This window comes from Bison bison, unplaced genomic scaffold, assembly GCF_000754665.1.
Source record: "Bison bison bison isolate TAMUID 2011002044 unplaced genomic scaffold, Bison_UMD1.0 scf7180017864472, whole genome shotgun sequence".
Classification (NCBI taxonomy): Eukaryota; Metazoa; Chordata; class Mammalia; order Artiodactyla; family Bovidae; genus Bison; species Bison bison.
Window position 1 is genome coordinate 1327278 of NW_011495033.1, and position 18191 is coordinate 1345468.

Sequence of the window (18191 nt, forward strand, 5' to 3'; positions counted from 1 at the left end):
CCAGCCCACCCTGGTTTACCAAGGGCCTTCTATCTGCTAGGCTCTGTGTGCAACGCTGAGTTGTTCAGTTGCTAAGTCATGTCCGACTCTCTGTGACCCCATGGATTGCAGCACACCAGGCTTCCCTGTCCTTCATTATCTCCCAGAGTTTGCTTAAACTCATGTCTGTTGAGTTCGTGATATCATGCAACCATCTCATCCTCTGTCGCCCCCTTCTCCTGCCCTCAATCTTTCTCAGCATCAGGGTCTTTTCTAATGAGTCGGTTCTTGGCATCAGGTGGCCAAGGTATTGGAGCTTCAGCTTCAGCATCAGTCCTTCCAATGAATATTCAGGGTTGATTTCCTTTAGGATTGACTGGTTTGATCTCCTTGCAGTCCAAGAGACTCTCCAGAATCTTTTCCAGCACCACAGTTCTAAGAGCAAGCTGTAAATGGAACTGAGATTTCCTTTCACAGTAGACCCTTCCCTATGAAAGTGTATTATTCTTCTTGGTCTTGGGGCATCTTACACACCATGAATACCATCATCTTACCATTTCTGGAGTCACATGGTGTATTTGTGTAGCTAATTGTTTTGCCTTTGCTCAGACAGCTGTGATCTGACATCCTAAGAGGTCTGGCCAGTCTGTGGCATTGATGGGAGCATTTGCTCTTCTGGTTCAGGATGGTCACAGGAGAAAGCCTCTGATGATGAGCTCTTGGTATCTGGGTTCAAAAGTTTAATTGCCTTGCACAAGATTTCCAGTGCTTTTGGAACCTGACTTTTGGCAGAGAGCTCAAGAAAGGTAGATTGCGTTACCTGCCTGGCTCCACCCTTAGGTCCACAGAAGGGTTCTAGTTCCAGTCCTCAAGTTGAACTTTGAAGGAAGGGATACAAATGATGGCATTGCTCCCAGATGGGTGTGACCCGAGTCCAGGTGGTATCTTGGACCAAGTCCAGGAGGAAAGCAGGAGTCCCTTCCTTTCTACAAGTGGCCACATGTAGAAATACAGGGAACACCAGGTGTGCACCACCCACGGGTATTGGCGTGTGCTTGTGCCAACTCCGCGTGCAGCTGGAATAAACCCCCAGAGACTGATGCCGGTTCCAGACGGGAGTACTGGCACATCCCTGGTGCCTTCCCAGCCTCCTGGTGGTGGTGGCCCTCTCTGCAAGACCGGTAGACCCTTGCCCTGACCACCTTGTCCAGTCACGGGGCAGTGGTCAGTGAGGACCGCGATCTGCTTTTTGTTTTAACCAGTTCTTACTGAAAGACAAGTTGTGAAGAGGCAGCACAGCCTTTGGGGTGCAAAGGGGGAGCCTGTAAGGGATGCGTGTGCTTTCGGGCACAGCCCTCTCACAGCGCCGCAGAGAGCAGTCCCCCTGCCTCTGCCGCCCACATTCCCGGAAACAGGGCTTGGCTGCTGCGCCTGATGACAGGGCTCTGTGCAGAGAACAAACAAAGGGTCCCGGCAGCAAAGTAGACAGCTCGTGGCTCTCAGGAATCGTTAACAAGGGCCTGCTCAGCCTGCCAGCAGTGGCCTTTCCTTAGGAAAGCAGAGTGAGAGGAGAGGGGGACAGCCATCTGCCAGTAGGGCCTAGAGGACCAGGCTGGGAGACCGGGGCACGGCCCTCGGGTCCCCAAAGGCCGGCGTGATGATCCGTGACCTCCTACCTAGTGCCGTGTCCATACATACACCTGATGGCAGACTTTAGATGGGAGTGGGGTAGCGGGAGCCTTGGTTTCTCATGTTTGGCAATTTCCATGGTGTAAGTGTGTTCATCATGGCTAGTATCAAACAATACATTGTCCATTGTCACACGATAACACACCGTCATATATATATTATGCATGCTCGGTTGCTAAGTCGTATCCTACTCTTTCGCGACCCCATGGACTATAGCCCTCCAGGCTCTTCTGTCCATGGAATCTCCCAGGCAAGAATACTGGAGTGGGTTGCCATTTTGTCTTCCGGGGGATCTACCCGATCCAGGGATCGAACTCGCGTCTCTTGCACCTCCTGCATTGGCAGGTGGATTCTTTTACCACCGTGCCACCTGGCCAAAAAGTTCGTTAGAGTTTTTCCTTAAGATGTTCAGGGGAAAACCCTAACCAACCCAATATCTACAGTAGACTTAAAAAACCTTAAGACTAGAGGTAATAGTAAAACAGAATGAAGTGATCAAGATGTGATGGGCTTTGAGTATTCACGAACTTTGTTTTCAGTGCACAGTTGATCCTTGAACAACACAAGTTTGAACTGTGCGGTTCCACTCACGCTTGGACTGTTTTCAATAGTAAATATGTACCGCACAATCAGTGGGTGATTGAATCTGAGGATATGAAACTGTGGATACAGAGGCCAGAGTATTAGTTTAATGTGGATTTGTGGCTGCATAGAGGGTCAGCACCCCTAATCCCTCACATTGTCCAAGGGTCAATTGTCACTAAATTGTACCTTTAATGCAATGGAGTTGTTAGTAATGACTGTGTTGAACAATTGGCTCAGAATTTTTGGCATTCGGGAGTTGGCCATGGCGAACTGGCCAAGCCGACTCCAGGGTGCCAGTGCTCCCACCACTCAGGACCCTGGGAGCTTTGGGGCAGGGGGACAAAGGGAGACCCTCCATGTCTCCTGCTCACACTCTGCTCTCCCCATCTCAGATCCTCTCCTTCATCCTGCACACAATCGTGCGAGGATTCATCCACTCGGCCGTTGGGGGCTTATATGCCGCCGTGTAAGTCCTGGGGGCTGCGGGTGGCCTGGTGGCTGAGGGTAAGGGGATGGATTACCTGAGGGGGCTTCCAGGTGGGGCTGAGGGCCTGAAGGGGACCATCTTGTCTACCTGAGGTTCCTCCTCTTGTCTTAGATATTAGGGTTTCTGTGGGGTGTGTCAGGAGAAGGCCGTACTCGGTGGGAGCAGGTCAGTGGGCAGACAGTTGGGTGCCCACAAGCCTTGGCATTTAACACGAAGTCAGTTCCCCCGGCTAGGGTGCAGCTCGGTATCGTTACGGCCTCAGGGGCTGCTGCTCAGCTGAGTCCTGGGGCTGCTGCTGACTGCTCATGGGAAGCGCAGGGGTGAGTTCTGGCTACATGCATCTGAATGTTGACCTTCAAATGGCCTTCAGTGGCAGCAGCGACATAAATAACTGAGCCCCGAATGTACCTGACAGAGCCCACACAGGGCCTCAAAGGGCTGGTCTGCCCGCAGTTTTCTCAGCCCTTGGCTAAAGTGAAACCTGCCTCCTTTTCCAAGAGGCCACACACACCTAAGGAACCATAGTTGTTCGTCTTCCTCAGGCTGGGGCTTGGCTCAAACACCAGAACCCAAACACCATCCGCTGTCTCTCTCTGACCAAAGACAGGCTCATTCCTGCAGCCATTCCTTGCTAAGCCACGATGCCTAATGTCCTGAGATTATGCCAGAACTTTCTCCCCGCTCCCAAGAGCATCCCATGGGGGTCATCCCAGGTCTGCATGCTCCACCCCACGCCACCCTCCCCGCCCCAAGACCTAGAGGAAGTTGAGGCCACCCTGGCAGAGTCTGAGGGAGTCGGCTGAGGGCTGTGATGCTGTTTCCGTGATTATACAATGCTCCTCTGGATGAAGGTGCAGCCAAGCCCGGCCCAGCCTCCCACCTGCTCCCTGGGCCTAGCTCCCGAGCCACAGACTCCTGCCGGAATCATGTTGTCCACTCGGCTCGGCCAGACACCCGTGGGCCCCAGGGCCTTCATGCTGGTCCAAAAGGGAAATTCTCTGCATGGAACTGCTCATCACAAAGCAGTCCAAAGATGGACACCGGACTGTCCTCTGAAGCTGTTCCCACATCTCCTTTGATACCTCAAGTTGCAGCCTGGGGGCACCAGCAAGTGGGGCCAGGCTAAGGCCGAGGAGCATCCGGGAAGCCGGACAGTGGGCCCCGTGGTGACAGGCTCTCTCCTGTCCTGGCAGGTACCCCTCCACACAGTTTGGGAGCCTCACGGGCCTGCAGTCCCTGATCAGCGCCCTCTTCGCTCTCCTGCAGCAGCCCCTGTTTCTGGCTATGATGGGTCCCCTCCAGGGAGACCCTCTGTGGGTAAGAAGGTTTGGGGGGCGCCGGGTTATGGGCATCCACTCTACTCTGCTGACTGGGAGCTGGGAGGCATCTCAGCGTGTTCCAGAACCCCAGCACAGGCAGTTTGGAACTTTGGTTAGGGTCAGTTCAGGGATCCCTTGTGAATAGGCTGGGGAGCAAGAGGGGAAGAGTATCCTTTCTATCCGTTTCTTAAAAAAAAATTTATTTTGGCTATGCTGTGTGGCATATGGGATCTTAGTTCCCCAACCAAGGATCAAACCCACACTTCCTGCAGTGGAAGCTCAGAGTCTCAACCTCTGGACCTGATTTTGGGGTAAATGGAACCGAGTTGCTGTCCCTGCCACTCCTGCCAGAGGCTGGGATTCATAACCAGGTTCTGTGAGCTTGTCCCAATCCCACCACACCCCTGGACCTTCAGATCAGCACGTTGGTGTGGCCCGTGGACTACTGGGGAATCCTGATGCCAGAATGTGGGATGACAGGCCCTCGGACCTCCTGAAACTCCTCCTTTGTTTTTCCTGTGACCTTCGCCTCAATCCCAACCTTGAGAGCGAGGAAGGGTCTGGCTGCACAAGGACTGCAGCCCACACGTGCTGGGGTCCCTGCCCCTCGTGACGGCCACTCTTGTCCCTGCCCCCCAGGTGAACGTGGGCCTGCTGGTCGTGAGCATGCTGGGCTTCTGCCTCCCCCTCTACCTCATCTGCTACCGGCGCCAGCTGGAGAGGCAGCTAGAGCGGAAGAGAGAGGACGACAAGCTTTTCCTCAAGCTCAACGGCTCGTCCAACCAGGAGGCTTTTGTGTAGCGCCTGCCTTCTCGGGATCGCGGCCTCCTGCCCTCTCGCTTCAGTGACTCGCGGTGTCCTCGTCCCCACCCCAGAGGACCTCCACGCACTCCCGCCCACCCCCAACCCCAGGATCCTGTCCTTCACTGTGTTGGAGTCCACGCTCCCTCCCAGGGCCCCGGTCCTGCCTCGGAGCTCTGCGGTGGACAGACGGATGGGAGAGGGCCGGGACAGACGCTTCTCCTCCTGCTGGAGGCAGGGAGGCTCTGGACTTCACTCCGCCACCCTCGAGGGGTCCTTGAGCCTCGGGGCTCCGTGGTGCCTGCAGGAGAAGCCAGGAGGACCACCTGGGCTAGCAGACCCTCTCCCCTGAAGTGTGTCCGGATTCTGCCTCTAGCCAAAGTAGAGGGGTCTGCCATCCACTGCCCGCCTCCTGCCCCTCGGCTGCATGTCCACCGACCACGCCTGCCTGAGGACAAAGGCTTGCTCTGTCTGCACACCCCCACCCCCAGCCTGGCCCCTCACCTCCTCCCCCGGCCAGTCAGAGCTGCCTGAGGAAGGAAGGACCCGCTTCCTGTTGTTGGTGCTAACTCCTTTGTGGCCTGTCCATGGCCTGTCCTCCTGTTCAAGGCCTGTGGGGAAGCGCCCCCCCGCCCCCTGTCCTCCCCCCTCCAGCTTAGCCTGGGAAGGGTCTGGAGGGCTGGATGGTCACGTGGGAACCATGGACAAGGCCGGGCAGCGGCCCTTTCCCTCTTCCCTCAGGACTTGAGTGGGGGCATGTCTCCACTGCCACCCTCTGTCCAGGCTGTGACCTGAAGGGAATTAAGGGGGCACCAACAGGGCATATCACACACACACACACACACACACACAGCTGTTTTTGTGGGGTGTGGAAGTGAGGCTGCGGCTGACAGTCCTGGAGGTCCAGGCCTGGGTGGGGAGGTGAATTTGTGAGAGGCCGAGGGGGTGTGGATGTGTGGGCTGTGTTTGCATGTGCTGGGTATGAGAAATGTGTGTGGGGGTGGTGGCAGGGTGTGGGCTCTGGGTGACTGCACTTATCCTCCCAGAGCTGCCCCCAGCTGGCCAGGCCTGCAGCAAGCCCAGCGCCTGGGAGCCAGCCCTGTTCAGGGCCAAGCTTGTCCCAGCTGCGGGGCCACAGTGCCCCCTGCTGGCAGACTCCTAGGGGCCCTGGAGCTGTTTACTTGGGTGAGGCCACCTTTCCTCTGCCAGGCGGGCCTGGCTTACCAACCCACCCACCTTGACTGCGCTCAGAAATGTGTCTGAGGCTTCCTGGGAGTTCTGAGAGGGGTGGGTGGATTTTTAGGTTATATGTTTTCAGTTTTATCAGACTCCTTTTTATAAAGCAATAAATCCACTTCCCTACTGGTAAGGGATGCCCCCTTCTAGCATATCAATTCATGACTCCATGTGCCTGTTTTGAGCTTGAGAAGAAAAGGCAGGACAAAGTTTTCTGCCACTGAGCAGCCCCAGTTGTCCCCAGCTGCCGACTCTGGGTAACATCTCTCTCTCGGTGTGATTGCTGTCTTGGGAGGGGCGGTGGGCTAGGAAAAGACCTTCCTCCCCTGCCCCAGCCCTAACACATCAGGCCTGTGCAGACACCTTAGAAGTGTGGCCACCCACTCCTCTGCTGCTTATCCCAGCCAGACAGGCTAATCCTGACCCCCTTTCATCCCTGCTCAGGCTTCCTGTCACCAGTCAGCCACACCAAGGGTTCCTCCTGGGTTCAGGACGCAGGGTGACCCCAGACAAGCCGCAGCCTCAAAGACAGCAGGGGCAGGATGTGGCGGGAGGAATGGGTGGTGATGGGAAGGGGCAGACCCAGGCCCAGACCTGAGCTTCCTGTCACAGTTGAGCCCCTGAAACTCACCTCCCTAGGCTTCATCCACTCAAATACTCAAAAGCAGGTATTTGTTTTAAACACTTTTTTTTTTTTTTAAAGGAGAGAGTGTGAGATGAACATTTCTCCCAAAGCATTCCTAAAAACTCTAGTTCTGGAAAATGTGAAGGTTATTTTAATTTTTAAAAAAAGTTTTGGGATTTCCCTGGTGGTCCATTGGCTAAGACTCTGTACTCCCAATGCAGGGGACCTGGGTTCAATCCCTGGTCAGGGAACTAGATCCCACATGTCTCAACTAAGAACCCGGTGCAGCCAAATACATAATTTTTTAAAAGTTTTGTAGTCAGATTTGGGAAATGCTGGACGAGGTGAAGTTAGCTCAGTGCTGGTGGGCTGTGCTCTCCAGAGGGGTGTGGTGGGCAGCTGGGGAATGGTTTTAACAACCCCAGCCACCCCACCCCAGGTGTGGCCCAGGTTCTACCTGCAGCAGGAGCTTTTGGGGTGCGTGTTAATAACAGCCCCAGGGGCTTGCCTCTGACCTAGAGGGAAACTAAAGTCTATTCTTTGCTAAGCCCCACCTGGTGATTCTGGTGCAGCTGCCCCCCTCCCCAACATTTGAAAGCCACTGACAATGGAGTGCAGTTTGGGGCAGTGCTGATTAGCAAGGGCCCTTCCCACTGGGAAGTGTACTGAGGCCACAAGGACACAGCCTGTGTTGTGCCCAGCAGCCCCCAGCGCAGCCGAAGTGGGAGCTTCGACCTCTCTCTCTCGCCCACCTGCCTGCAGGGTGTGTACACGTGGAAAGGAGCAGGCGTTGAGAAACCAGAGTTCAGGGTGGAAAATAGTCCGGAGCCAGTAGTGTATGGGGCTTAGGGACATGAAAATGAGAGCAGGGTATCAGGCGGTTTGGGTACCACGTGTGCCACACACACACACCCCCACTCCCTTGCCAGTCATTTTACTCTGGCTGCAGGATTGATGAGTTATATTTTCTCATTACCATCACTGAGGCATGCTAAGAAGCCAAGAGCTGGTATACTCCCCTCCCTATTTTACAGCTGGGAGAATTGAGGCCTGCACAGGTAGAGTAACTCGCTCATGGTTAAAGCCAAGGACTTGCACATGGTCCTAATCTCTGGAGCAGCCACGACCCTCTAGATCAGGACAGTCCATTCGGAGCGGCAGCCTGGGGGCCTCCAGGCCTTAAGATCAAGGTGAAACAGCCTGAGGAAGGGAAACAGACACAGGTGGGTTCTCCTTTTCTTGGAGCCAAGAGCTTCCTTAGATTTGGGGGAGCTGTACGTAGTAGAGTCATCTTGGCCTTAGAGGCGGATGGTAACTTGGGGGAGGAAGTCTCTGGTCACCCCCAGCCATGAGAGGAGTGCCCTGGGATGGGGAAGGGACCATGGGCTGGTCAAAGGCAGTGGTCATCACTGGCCTGGGCCCTCCATCATCCCCCTGGTTCTCCAGGTTCCTGGTGGGAAGGAAGGAGCAGGCAGTGGTGCCCGGTCCAGGGCATTCAACTGGAGCAAGAAGCAGGGTCACACCAGCCTCAGGAGTGTTGCCAGGAGCCCCGTCCTTTCTGTCTCCCTGGACTTGAGTCCAGGTGATCCTTTGTGGCTGGCTTCCTCCAAAGCCTCCTGGCCTCTGCCTGCGGCTCTCGCTGCCTGGGCCTGTCGTCAGGAAGGTTCCCACCCTCGTAAAGGCCACAGGTGGGGTTGCGGGTTGTGGGTTCCTTTCTGTTTTGCTCCATCTCCTATTCCCTCTTGTACTCAGTGTCAGCCTGGTGAGAAGAACTCCAGCCTTCCTTGTTCTGGCCCTGGGCTGTGAAGCATGAGGGCCTCCCACGGCCCTAGGCCCCAAGCACGCTGAAGGTGGGGAGGTGGCCAGTGGTGGGAGGACGTGCACAGCACTGTCTCAGACAACTGCGTGAACGTTCAGTCAGCCCAGTGGAGTTTTGTTTCTTCTTATATCATGATCATGCTTTTAACCTTTCAGCTTCTTACAGTCCTCACACCATAGAGACTGACAAACCCAGGTTGCTGTTCCTTAGTTGCTTAGTCATGTCCGAGTCTGTGTGACCCACGGACCGTAGCCCGTCAGGCTCCTCTGTCCCTGGGATTTCCCAGGCAAGAATTCCGGAGTGGGTCGCCATTTCCTTCTCCAAGGGAGTTTTTATCTTTTGGCCCCGCCATGCAGCATGTGGGATCCTAGTTCCTCTACCAGGGATTGAACCCACACCCCATGCATTGGAACCACTGGACCACCAGGAAAGTCTTCAGGGGTGTGGGCGTTGGCGGTTAATACATTTGCATGTCCATCTGTGTGAATTTAAACAGATATGCACCAGGGGCAGGTGATCCGGAGGGGTCAGGCTGTGGGTCCGCTATGGCAAGAGGCTCCCGTCTCTGAGCTCTGAGAAGTCTTCTTAACAGAGTCAGGCTTCTGGGGCTGTTTAATCCACAGCTTCCCTCCCTCTGAGGGGTAATACAATGGATTCTCGTGAGTTCTGGGGCAGGAAGGCGTCTTAACTGTGGGGTTAGGATTAGGAGCCCAGGACCCTGAAAGTGAGGAGGTGGGTTTTCCACAGGCTGTGGGACCCCCCTGGAGTGGGGTGGGGTCAGGGTGAGCAGGCCGGCTCTGGGAGCCTGTCCCCGACCCAGGCCCTGACTCGCCCCAAACCCTGGATGGGATGCATATCAGGAAGGAGGCGCAGCGTCCCCACCGCAGGGCAGACCTCTCCCATCTGTGCCCTTGGTCTCTCTGCAGGCAGCACTTCCAGCCCTGGAGTCAGCCCTTCTCAACCTCCCAAGCAGATCCAAGACCGAACTAGGGCCTCCGGCTGCTCAACCCTTCCCAGAGTGAGACTCTACCTCCCTGTGCTGAGGAGGCGATGAGGGAAGGGCAGAGGTTAGAGGCCCCACCACGCCTATTATCTTGTGACCATAGACAAGTCTTGAGCCTCGGTTTCTCATCTGTAAAATGGAAGTGTTACCGCCGCCCCCGGAGACTCAGTGGACCTGGACGTCAAGCAGTTGTACGTTATTGTACCTGGCACTTAGTAGGCACTTAACCAGTGATAGAATTATTTTTATGACCCTGGAGCGGAGCAGACAGCACAGGGGATAAGGACCATCCGCACACACCCTCTCCCGCCCGTGTAACAGGACAGACTTCAGGCAGCTCTGCCTGGGACTTTGGCCAAGTAAAGGAAGTGAGGTCTGTTTCTTCTGATCCCTCCCCCTCTCAGGACCACCCTCTCTCAGCAAAAGCCTTAAGAAGTTGTCCCCCTGTTCACTTTGACGTCTTTCGCATTTTGGTAAGAGACTTGGCCAAAAAGCTTCTCAAGATAATCTCTAAATGGGGGATGTTCGGGCACTCTTGACAGTTTTACGTTGAGGTGGGTGACTCAGAGCACAGCTTGTGGACAACACCTTCACGCCACCTCCTTGTAAAACCGCCTGTGTGCCTTTGTGTGCATGTGTGTGCATGTGTGTGTTGACATCTGGGGTATAATTCCAGGCACGTCGGGTGTGAACGTGTTTAGAGGAGGGTGTGGGAGCTTATCTCTCCTTTGACAAAGAGAGAGAGGGTCATGCCTCGCTGAATCTCTTTTGGTGGGTAGAAAGGCCCAGGCTCTGTCCAAGGACCCAGCCCAGGCCCTCAGAGTGGTGCCTGAAGGGTTAATCTGTTCCCATGTCAACCGGGGTCAATGTCTTGTCACTGACAGCTCAGCAGCTGACCCTGACTCTTCCTGGCCCTTTGCTGTTTCTAGCACCTGGCTTCCTGGCACACAGTAAGCACTGAATAAACATCTGCCGAGAATGGCCAAGAACTGCTTCCCCCTTGGCCCCTGTGTCTCTTTCTGTCTGAGTCACACATTCACTTGCCACTTGTCTTGCCCATCACCTGTCTGAAATGTGCTCCCTGACCCCAGAGCTGGGGGAGGGACCGAGGAGGGGACCTCGGTGGTGGAGGGAGCCCAAGGCAGCTGGGAATTCCAGTTCTAAGGCAGGTACTCATTCTTGACCCTCGGCTTTTGTCCTGAGTCAGCAGTCATGGGCACACCTGCTTCTTCTATGGGTTTCCCACAAAGTTGGGCCCTGGGCAAAGGCAGCAGGAAAGAAGAGCCACTGGGCTTCCTCAGAGAAGCCCCAGGGAGACCCTCACTGCTAGGGAGGGGAGAGGGCAGCCTGGTTGTCTGAAGCTTGGTTCCCAATCCTCTAGGGTAGAGGGCATTGAGGCCCTGGGCAGGGAGGTAGGTGGCCTCAGGAGCCAGCTGGGGACGGGGTAGGACCCCTGCATGGCACACAGGGCAGAGATGGTAAATGGAGGTTCATGAGGGCTTCTACTCATCAGGATTGCAAGCTCAAAAGCCACGCTCCGCCACATCCCTGCACTGTGACCTTCGTTTTCCCGCTTTTGATGCAGACACAGTGGAGAACGAGTTTTCTAGTATAAGTAGAACCCCAGCATGATGACGTAAGGGCCGCTGGACAGTGACCTCTCTGCCAGGGACACAAGAGGACCTGGGGGGCACCTCGGGGATCTGGAGGCCACAGCCCCAGCTAAGAGGACAGCCTTGACACAGCTCTAACCCTTCAAGGCCCTGTGGGAACGAGCCCACTGTTGCCTGATCTCCTGATTTTTACAAAAGAAGCTGGGAATTCTGAGTTTTATGTAAAACATCCCCATTTTCAGATGAAATTTCAGAGAAATTTATTTTAAAGATCATGGCTGCTCAAATGGCTTTTCACCGTGTGCAGGCCAAACTCTGCTGGAGGCAGGGAGAGAGGGAGAAGGTCAAGTCCAGGGCGCCACTGTTCCCTCCCTCCCACTGATACTGTGTTTGTCTGGACTGTGCCCCACGTGGGCTGGGACTTTCTACCTGTGTCTCCCCAGCCTGGGGCATCATGAGTGCTGTCCAGTGAGCAAGTGGTTAAACCCTCTAGTCCGGCTTCTAGAGTGACCCTCAGGCCCTGTTTAGGGACAAGGAATCATCAGGCCCAGCGCAGGGCACAGCCAGCCAAACTCACAGACCCAGCCTGGCCTATGCACTCCTCTGCTCAGGGGGGCAAGGCCAAGGCAGGGCCATGCTTCGTCTGCCCTCCTGTCTGTCTGTCTCCCCAATATCACGAATGCCCCCAAGAGCTAGCATGGGTACTGCTTTGCCACGATAAACTCTAGAGTCTTGAATGGTGCCGGGCATGCAACAGATGCTCGATAAATACTGGAGGATGAAGTTTAAAAAAGAGAGAGAGGGCTTCCCTGGTGGCTCAGTGGTAAAGAATCTGGCTGCCAATGCAGGAGACAAGGGTTCAATCCCTGATCTGGGACGATCCCACATGCTATTGAGTCTGTGCTCTAGAGCTGGGGAAACACGACTACTGAGCCCATATGCAGCTACTGAAGCCCGTGCGCCCTACAGCCTGCGCTCTACAAGAGAAGCCACGACAATGAGAAGCCTGCACACGGCAACCAGAGGGTAGCCCCCGCTCACCACAGCTAGAGAAAAGCCCGTGCAGGAACAAAGACCCAGCACAGCCAAAAATAAACAAATGAATAAAACTGCTTTTAAAAAAGAGTGAGCGAGAGAGAAATAAACCAAAAAGAGGCTGAAACTGGCTGAGGCCAAGGCTGGGAGAAGAGTATGCTTTCAGCAGGCAGGAAGGGACCGAGCTGAGGATGGAAACAGTGAAACACAGTCTCCCCGCGATACCCAGAGATGGGTTACAGGTGTGGCTGCGACCGAGGCGGTAAGAAGGGCCAGCCAGCCAGGAGCATCCACACGGAGGGCCAGGACTGTGAGAGGCGCAGACATCAACAGTGCAAAGGAGACAGGGGGAGTCCAAGAGAGAGCGGATCACTACCCAGAGCGCAGGAACAAAGACCAAGATGGCAGGGATGAAGAGAGACAGAGAGAGGGAGACGAGCAGGGACGTGACACAGGAAGAGGCAAAGAGAAACACAGAGAGGAGATAGCAAGAGAGATTAAAGAGACAGAGAGAGCACCGACAGAGAGTTACAGAGGAACAGAAAGAGAGAGACAGAAGGGGCACAGAGAGAACAAAAAGAGAAAGGGAGAGACAGAGAGAGAGAGAGAGATACAGAGAGACTTCTAGATGTGAGATAAAGAGAGATCAACAGAGAGAGATACCGAGAGATGGAGAGGAGAGACAGAAGGAGACAGGGGCAGCTAGAGAGATGGAGAAAAGATGGGTACAGATAGAGGAAGAGAGATAGAGATGTGTGAGACAGAAAGATTGCTATGATACCGGAGATTCACGTTCTTCTCGCCGGCTCAGCCAGGAGCATATACACGTAGCCTCGAGGGGTCCTTCCTCACAGGCCCCCCTTCCTCCAGAACGGTCATACAGAAATATGCCACGCGCTGCATGAAACTGCTTTACGCCTATTGCCTCATCTACGGACATCCAGCAAGTCCACAAGGCGGCCACTACCATTGTCTCCATTTTACAAATGAAGGAGGTGAGGCCCAGAGAGGTTAAGCAACTTGCACAAGGTCACACAGGTAGGAAGTGGTAGGATTGGAACTCCAGGGCATCAGGCACCAGGGGTTCATTCCCACAGTGGGATCGTTGGCTCACAGTGAGGCACTCTGGAGAGTGCTGTGGGCCCTGCATGTAAGGTTTTGATCTTTTTTTTTTTTCATTTGGCTACACTAGGTCTTAGTTGCAGCACGTGGGCACGTGGGATCTTTTCTTTTAGTTGCAGCATATGGGATCTAGTTCCCTGATCAGGTGTTGGGAGTGCAGTCTTAGCCACTGGGCCACCAGGGAAATTCCAAGGCCTAACTGTTATGTACGCCAGAAGCAAAGCTTGTTAGAAGAAGAGATGTAAGAAACAGAACACCTGAGAATAAAATGTGGAGGGAAAAAAAAGGCAGACATTGTTCAGATACCAAATGTATTTAAAATAAACTCTAAAATAATATTTTTTAGATGATTAGGGACATTTGAATATGAACTGGGTAAGAGATGACCAGTTTTGTTCAGTGTGATAATGGCATTGTGGATTCAGAAGAAAATATCCCTATTTCTAGAATGCACATGGGTATATGGAGGGCAGAGATGACATGATGTTTCAGAAAAGAAATGAAGCAGGTGTGGTAAAAATCTGGCCAGCAGTTGATTCTGCTTCTGCTGCTGCTGCTAAATTGCTTCAGTCGCGTCCGACCCTGTGCAACCCTACGGACAGCAGCCCACCAGGCTTCTCCATCCACAGGATTCTTTAGGCAAGAATACTGGAATGGGTTGCCATTTCCTTCTCCAAGTTGATCCTGAGTGATAAGGAATGCGGATTCCTTAAGGTCAGATCTCTAACTTGTCTCTCAGGGCCCCATATTCTGTCCTGGCTGTGTGTGTGTCTATCAAATGAACCCCTTATGCTCCGACTGAAGGCTCTACCCTGGCCTCCCCACTCCCCAGATTCTGTCCACCTAGAACCCTGACTCTGCCCCTTTGCATGTGTTCCTTTCCCTGCAAAGATGACAATCCCCTCTTCTAGCCAGATACTCATCGCCACCTTGTCCCTAGACACTTCCTTCACCCCTCCAGCCCAGGAGCCTCTCCTTGGACTCTTTCCAGCACTGTCCTTTGTGTCACACACGGTCACCTTTATGGCCAGTGACCTCCATCACTCGGTACAGTTTTCTGCAAGTGCGAGGCCTCCTCTCTGTGAATTCCTCCACATGGAAGGTGTTTCTCGGGTAATTTAATGGTTGCGTTGCTTTATATTTCCCTCACTGCCTGGCAGGCCCTCCAGACTCCCTCATCTCAACTCTGATTCAGGTTTCTATCTAAACATGACCTCTTCTTTTTAAATTTTTTTCTGGCGGCAAAGCGTGGCTTATGGGATCTTAGTTCCCCAACCAGGGATTGAATGTGAACCCCAGCAGTGAAAGCACTGAGTCCTAACCACTGGGCTGTCAGGGAGGTCCCAAAACATGGCTTCTTCTAAGAGTCTTCCCTGACCACCCATCTAATACCACCTTCACTGCCCACAGTCACCTTGTTCAGCATCTTCTTAACATTCACCTCTACTGGAAGTTGTTTCTGCATTTGTTTATAGTCTGCCTAACCCCACCAAACAAGGGAAGTGAAACTGTACAACTCAGATTTGGGACCTGAGCCCACATGCTGAGACTCAAACTCGGTTAGAACTGAGACTGGGACTTAAACCCACAGTCTTTTAATTGAGATCACATAGGTCTCAGGCTTCCCTGGTGGCTCAGGGGTAAAGAATCTGCCTGCAGTGCAGGAGCCATGGGTTTGATTCATGGGTTGGGACAATCCTTTGGAGAAGGAAATGGCAACCCACTCCAGTGTTCTTGCCTGGAGAATCCCAGGGACCGGGGGACTGGTGGGCTGCTGTCTATGGGGTCACACAGAGTCGGACATGACTGAAGCGACTTAGCAGCAGCAGCAAACAACCACACCTGGTTTGAGAACTTAATGAAGCTCAGGTTCTTGATGTCTTGACGCAGAAAGAATTCAGTGGGAGACAAAATGATAGGTAAGAAGTGGATTTATTGGATTTCCCTGGTGGCACAGTGGTTAAGAATCCACCTGCCATTGCAGGGATCACGGGCTCAAGTCCTGGTCCAGGAAGATTCCACATGCCGTGGAGCAATGGCCCATGCACCACAACTACTGAGCCCCTGTGCTGCAACTACTGAAGCCCTGAGCCTAGAGCCTGTACTCCGCCGCAACAAGAGCCACCACAACGTGAAGTCCACGCACTGCAATGAAGCATAGCCCCCACGGGCCACAACCAGAGAAAAGCCTGCACGCAGTAATGGAGACCCAACACAACTGAAAATAAAAGAGAAGTGGATTTATTTAGAGAGAAACACACTCCACAAACAGAGTGTGGGTCATCTCAGAAGGGGAGAGCTCCTGAGGTATCACATGGTAGTTTTTATGGGCTGGGTAATTTAACAGGCTAATGAGGAGGAGGATTATTCCAACTATTTGGGGGAGATTTCCAGGAATTGGGCAACTGCCCACTTTTTGGTCTTTGATGGTCAGCCTTGGAGCTGTCTAGGTACTGGTAGGTGTGCCATTAATTACAAAGGGCTTCCCTGGTGGCTCAGACAGTAAAGAATCTGCCCACAAAGCAGGAGACCTGGGTTCGATTCCTAGGTTGGGAAGATACCTTGGAGAAAGGAATGGCAACCCATTCCAGTATTCTTGCCTGGAGAATCCCATGGACAGAGGAGTCTGGCGAGCTACAGTCCATGGGGTCACAAACAGTCAAACATGACTGAATGTATAATGTATTATAATGAGCACATAAGGAGGTTCAAGGTCCACCAGAAGTCCAATCTTTAACTAGTTTTCATCATGTGCTATGTCATTCTTTTAAAGCTTGTGTCCTGCCCCCTTCCCTCCTGTTTCAGAAGGATTTTGTTTTTCTTGGTCACCCCTGTATTCTGAGTGCCTAGAACAAGGCCCAGGAGTGGGCAAAGAGTTCAATCAATATTTTACGGAGTGAATGAGTAGATGTAGTCTTCCCAACTAGACTGCAAGCTCCAGATTACTTACTTCCTGGAAAGAGCCAGCACATGGCAATTATTAAATAATTTTCTTCTAATTGATTGGTGATGAGCTAACAAGTTGGTATTCCAGGAATCTTGTGCTCAGCCTGGAGTTACCATCCTCCACCTGGGGGTGGGGGCCTTAGTTCCAAAAGAAGAACTCAAAGATACTGTTTTACTGCTTCACCTCTGTTTCTGCATTCCCTCCCTTCTTGGATTAGCAACTGTTTGAATCTGCCCTTTGGAACTCAAGGAAAGGTGTACAAGGCTGCGTAACACCTGTCTCTTATAAACAGCAAACGGGAGACACAGAAAGGATCTGTCCCTGGGAGGGCCCCACAGGGTCCTGCTCCATTTTAGCCATTGTCTTCCCATCTGCAAATCTTCCTTTGTTCTCTTTTTCCTGAAGACTATGCCATCCACCCAGATTCCCAGGCCAGAAACCCAGGAAGTTTTCATCCCTCCTTTCTCACTGTCACACTCCCAGCTAATTAGTCAATAGAGTATTGCTGATTTTACCTCCTGAGTTGCTCCTGAATCCATCTCTGTCTTTCTTTCCTCCCCTTTCACCATCATTGTCTTAGTCCAACTCTACCTGGACTTCTGCAGAGGCCTCCTCACACAGGTTCTCCCTGTTTCCTTTCCGGTTCCCTGAGTGCCCTTTTCTTCCAGCTGTCAAATACCAGACCTGCTTACAGACCTGCTTAAAATCCATAGATGCCTGCCCATGCCCTGAGGATGGACTCCAAACACCTTAGCACCCCCAGGAACTGCATACTCTGCCCGCCCCACCCCACTACAGCTCCTCAGCCCTCAAACTTTATGCAGCAGTCACTTCTTGCAGTTCCCCTGAAGTACATGCTGGCCCTCTGGCCCCCAGCCATTGCATCAACTCTGTCCCATACCTCTTCCCACCTCAGCCCCCTGCAGAGTTCAGCTTAGAACTTCTTCCTCTAGAATGCCTGTGCTGACTACACCTCCCCAGTGTGACCCCACCAAACCTGTATTTCACCTCTCACAGTCCTTTTCATCCTAACTGCCTGGCTGCCCCTCCATCCACCTACCTACCACCCCCAGGTGATCTTGAGTTCCCTAAGGGCAAGATGGTATCTGCCTTGCTCACTCAAGCTTCCCTGTTGGTTCAGATGGTAAAGAATTTGCCCTGCAATGCAGGAGATCTGGGTTTAATCCCTGGGTGGGGAAGATCCCCCGGAAAATGGAATGGCAACCCACTCTCCAGTATTCTTAACTGGAGAATCCATGGACAGAGGAGCCTGGTGGGCTACAGCCATAGGATTGCAGAGTCGGACACGACTGAAATGAAACTAACACTTTCATTTCACTTGCTCACTCAACAAAAGCACAGATTTTGATGCACAGCAGACCCTCAGTAAATAACTTTTTGGATAAAGGATATTAGACTACTGACTGCAGGGTAAAAACCTCGGCCCCATCACATGCTAGCTTTGGACTTGAGCAAGTGTCTCTCTCTTTCTCTTCTTTTTTTCTTGAGCTAGTCTCTTGACCTCTGCCTCCCCTTCACCTGTCAATGGGGACAGTAATAATACATTTCTGATATACAGCTGTCGTGAGGAGTCAAGCCCTTACGTGCACATAAACTTGGCCATTATTAACATTTTCTAATACAACCTTTCCTAGATCTCAAACCACACCACAGGTCAGGCCCAAACGCACAGTGGCATCTGTTCCGCCTGCAGATGAACAGTCACCCTAGGACCCTGCGGGACACCTGGCTGTCGGCGCCGCCTGCTGCTCGGGTCTTGCTTATGCGCGGACCCACCCGGGACGCGCAGGCCGCCTCGGCGGCCCACTTAAGGACGGGAGGGGCGGGCCCGAGAAGGCTCCGCCTCCGCGCTGAGGTCAGCGCGCAGCGCGGCGCGTGACGCTCTGGTTGCCGCAGAGACGCCCCGCCCC

At 53.3% G+C, this 18191-nt stretch overlaps 1 protein-coding gene across 1 annotated transcript in view; it reads left to right on the top strand.

The window, feature by feature from the left end:
* SLC43A2 (solute carrier family 43 (amino acid system L transporter), member 2) overlaps positions 1-6252 on the top strand; it is a 39744-nt gene extending 33492 nt beyond the window's left edge. The window contains 3 exon segments of the mRNA XM_010861340.1: positions 2646-2719; positions 3934-4057; positions 4699-6252. Coding sequence (XP_010859642.1) covers positions 2646-2719; positions 3934-4057; positions 4699-4860 — 360 coding nt within the window. The 3' untranslated portion in view covers positions 4861-6252.
* Positions 6253-18191: the final 11939 nt, after the last annotated feature.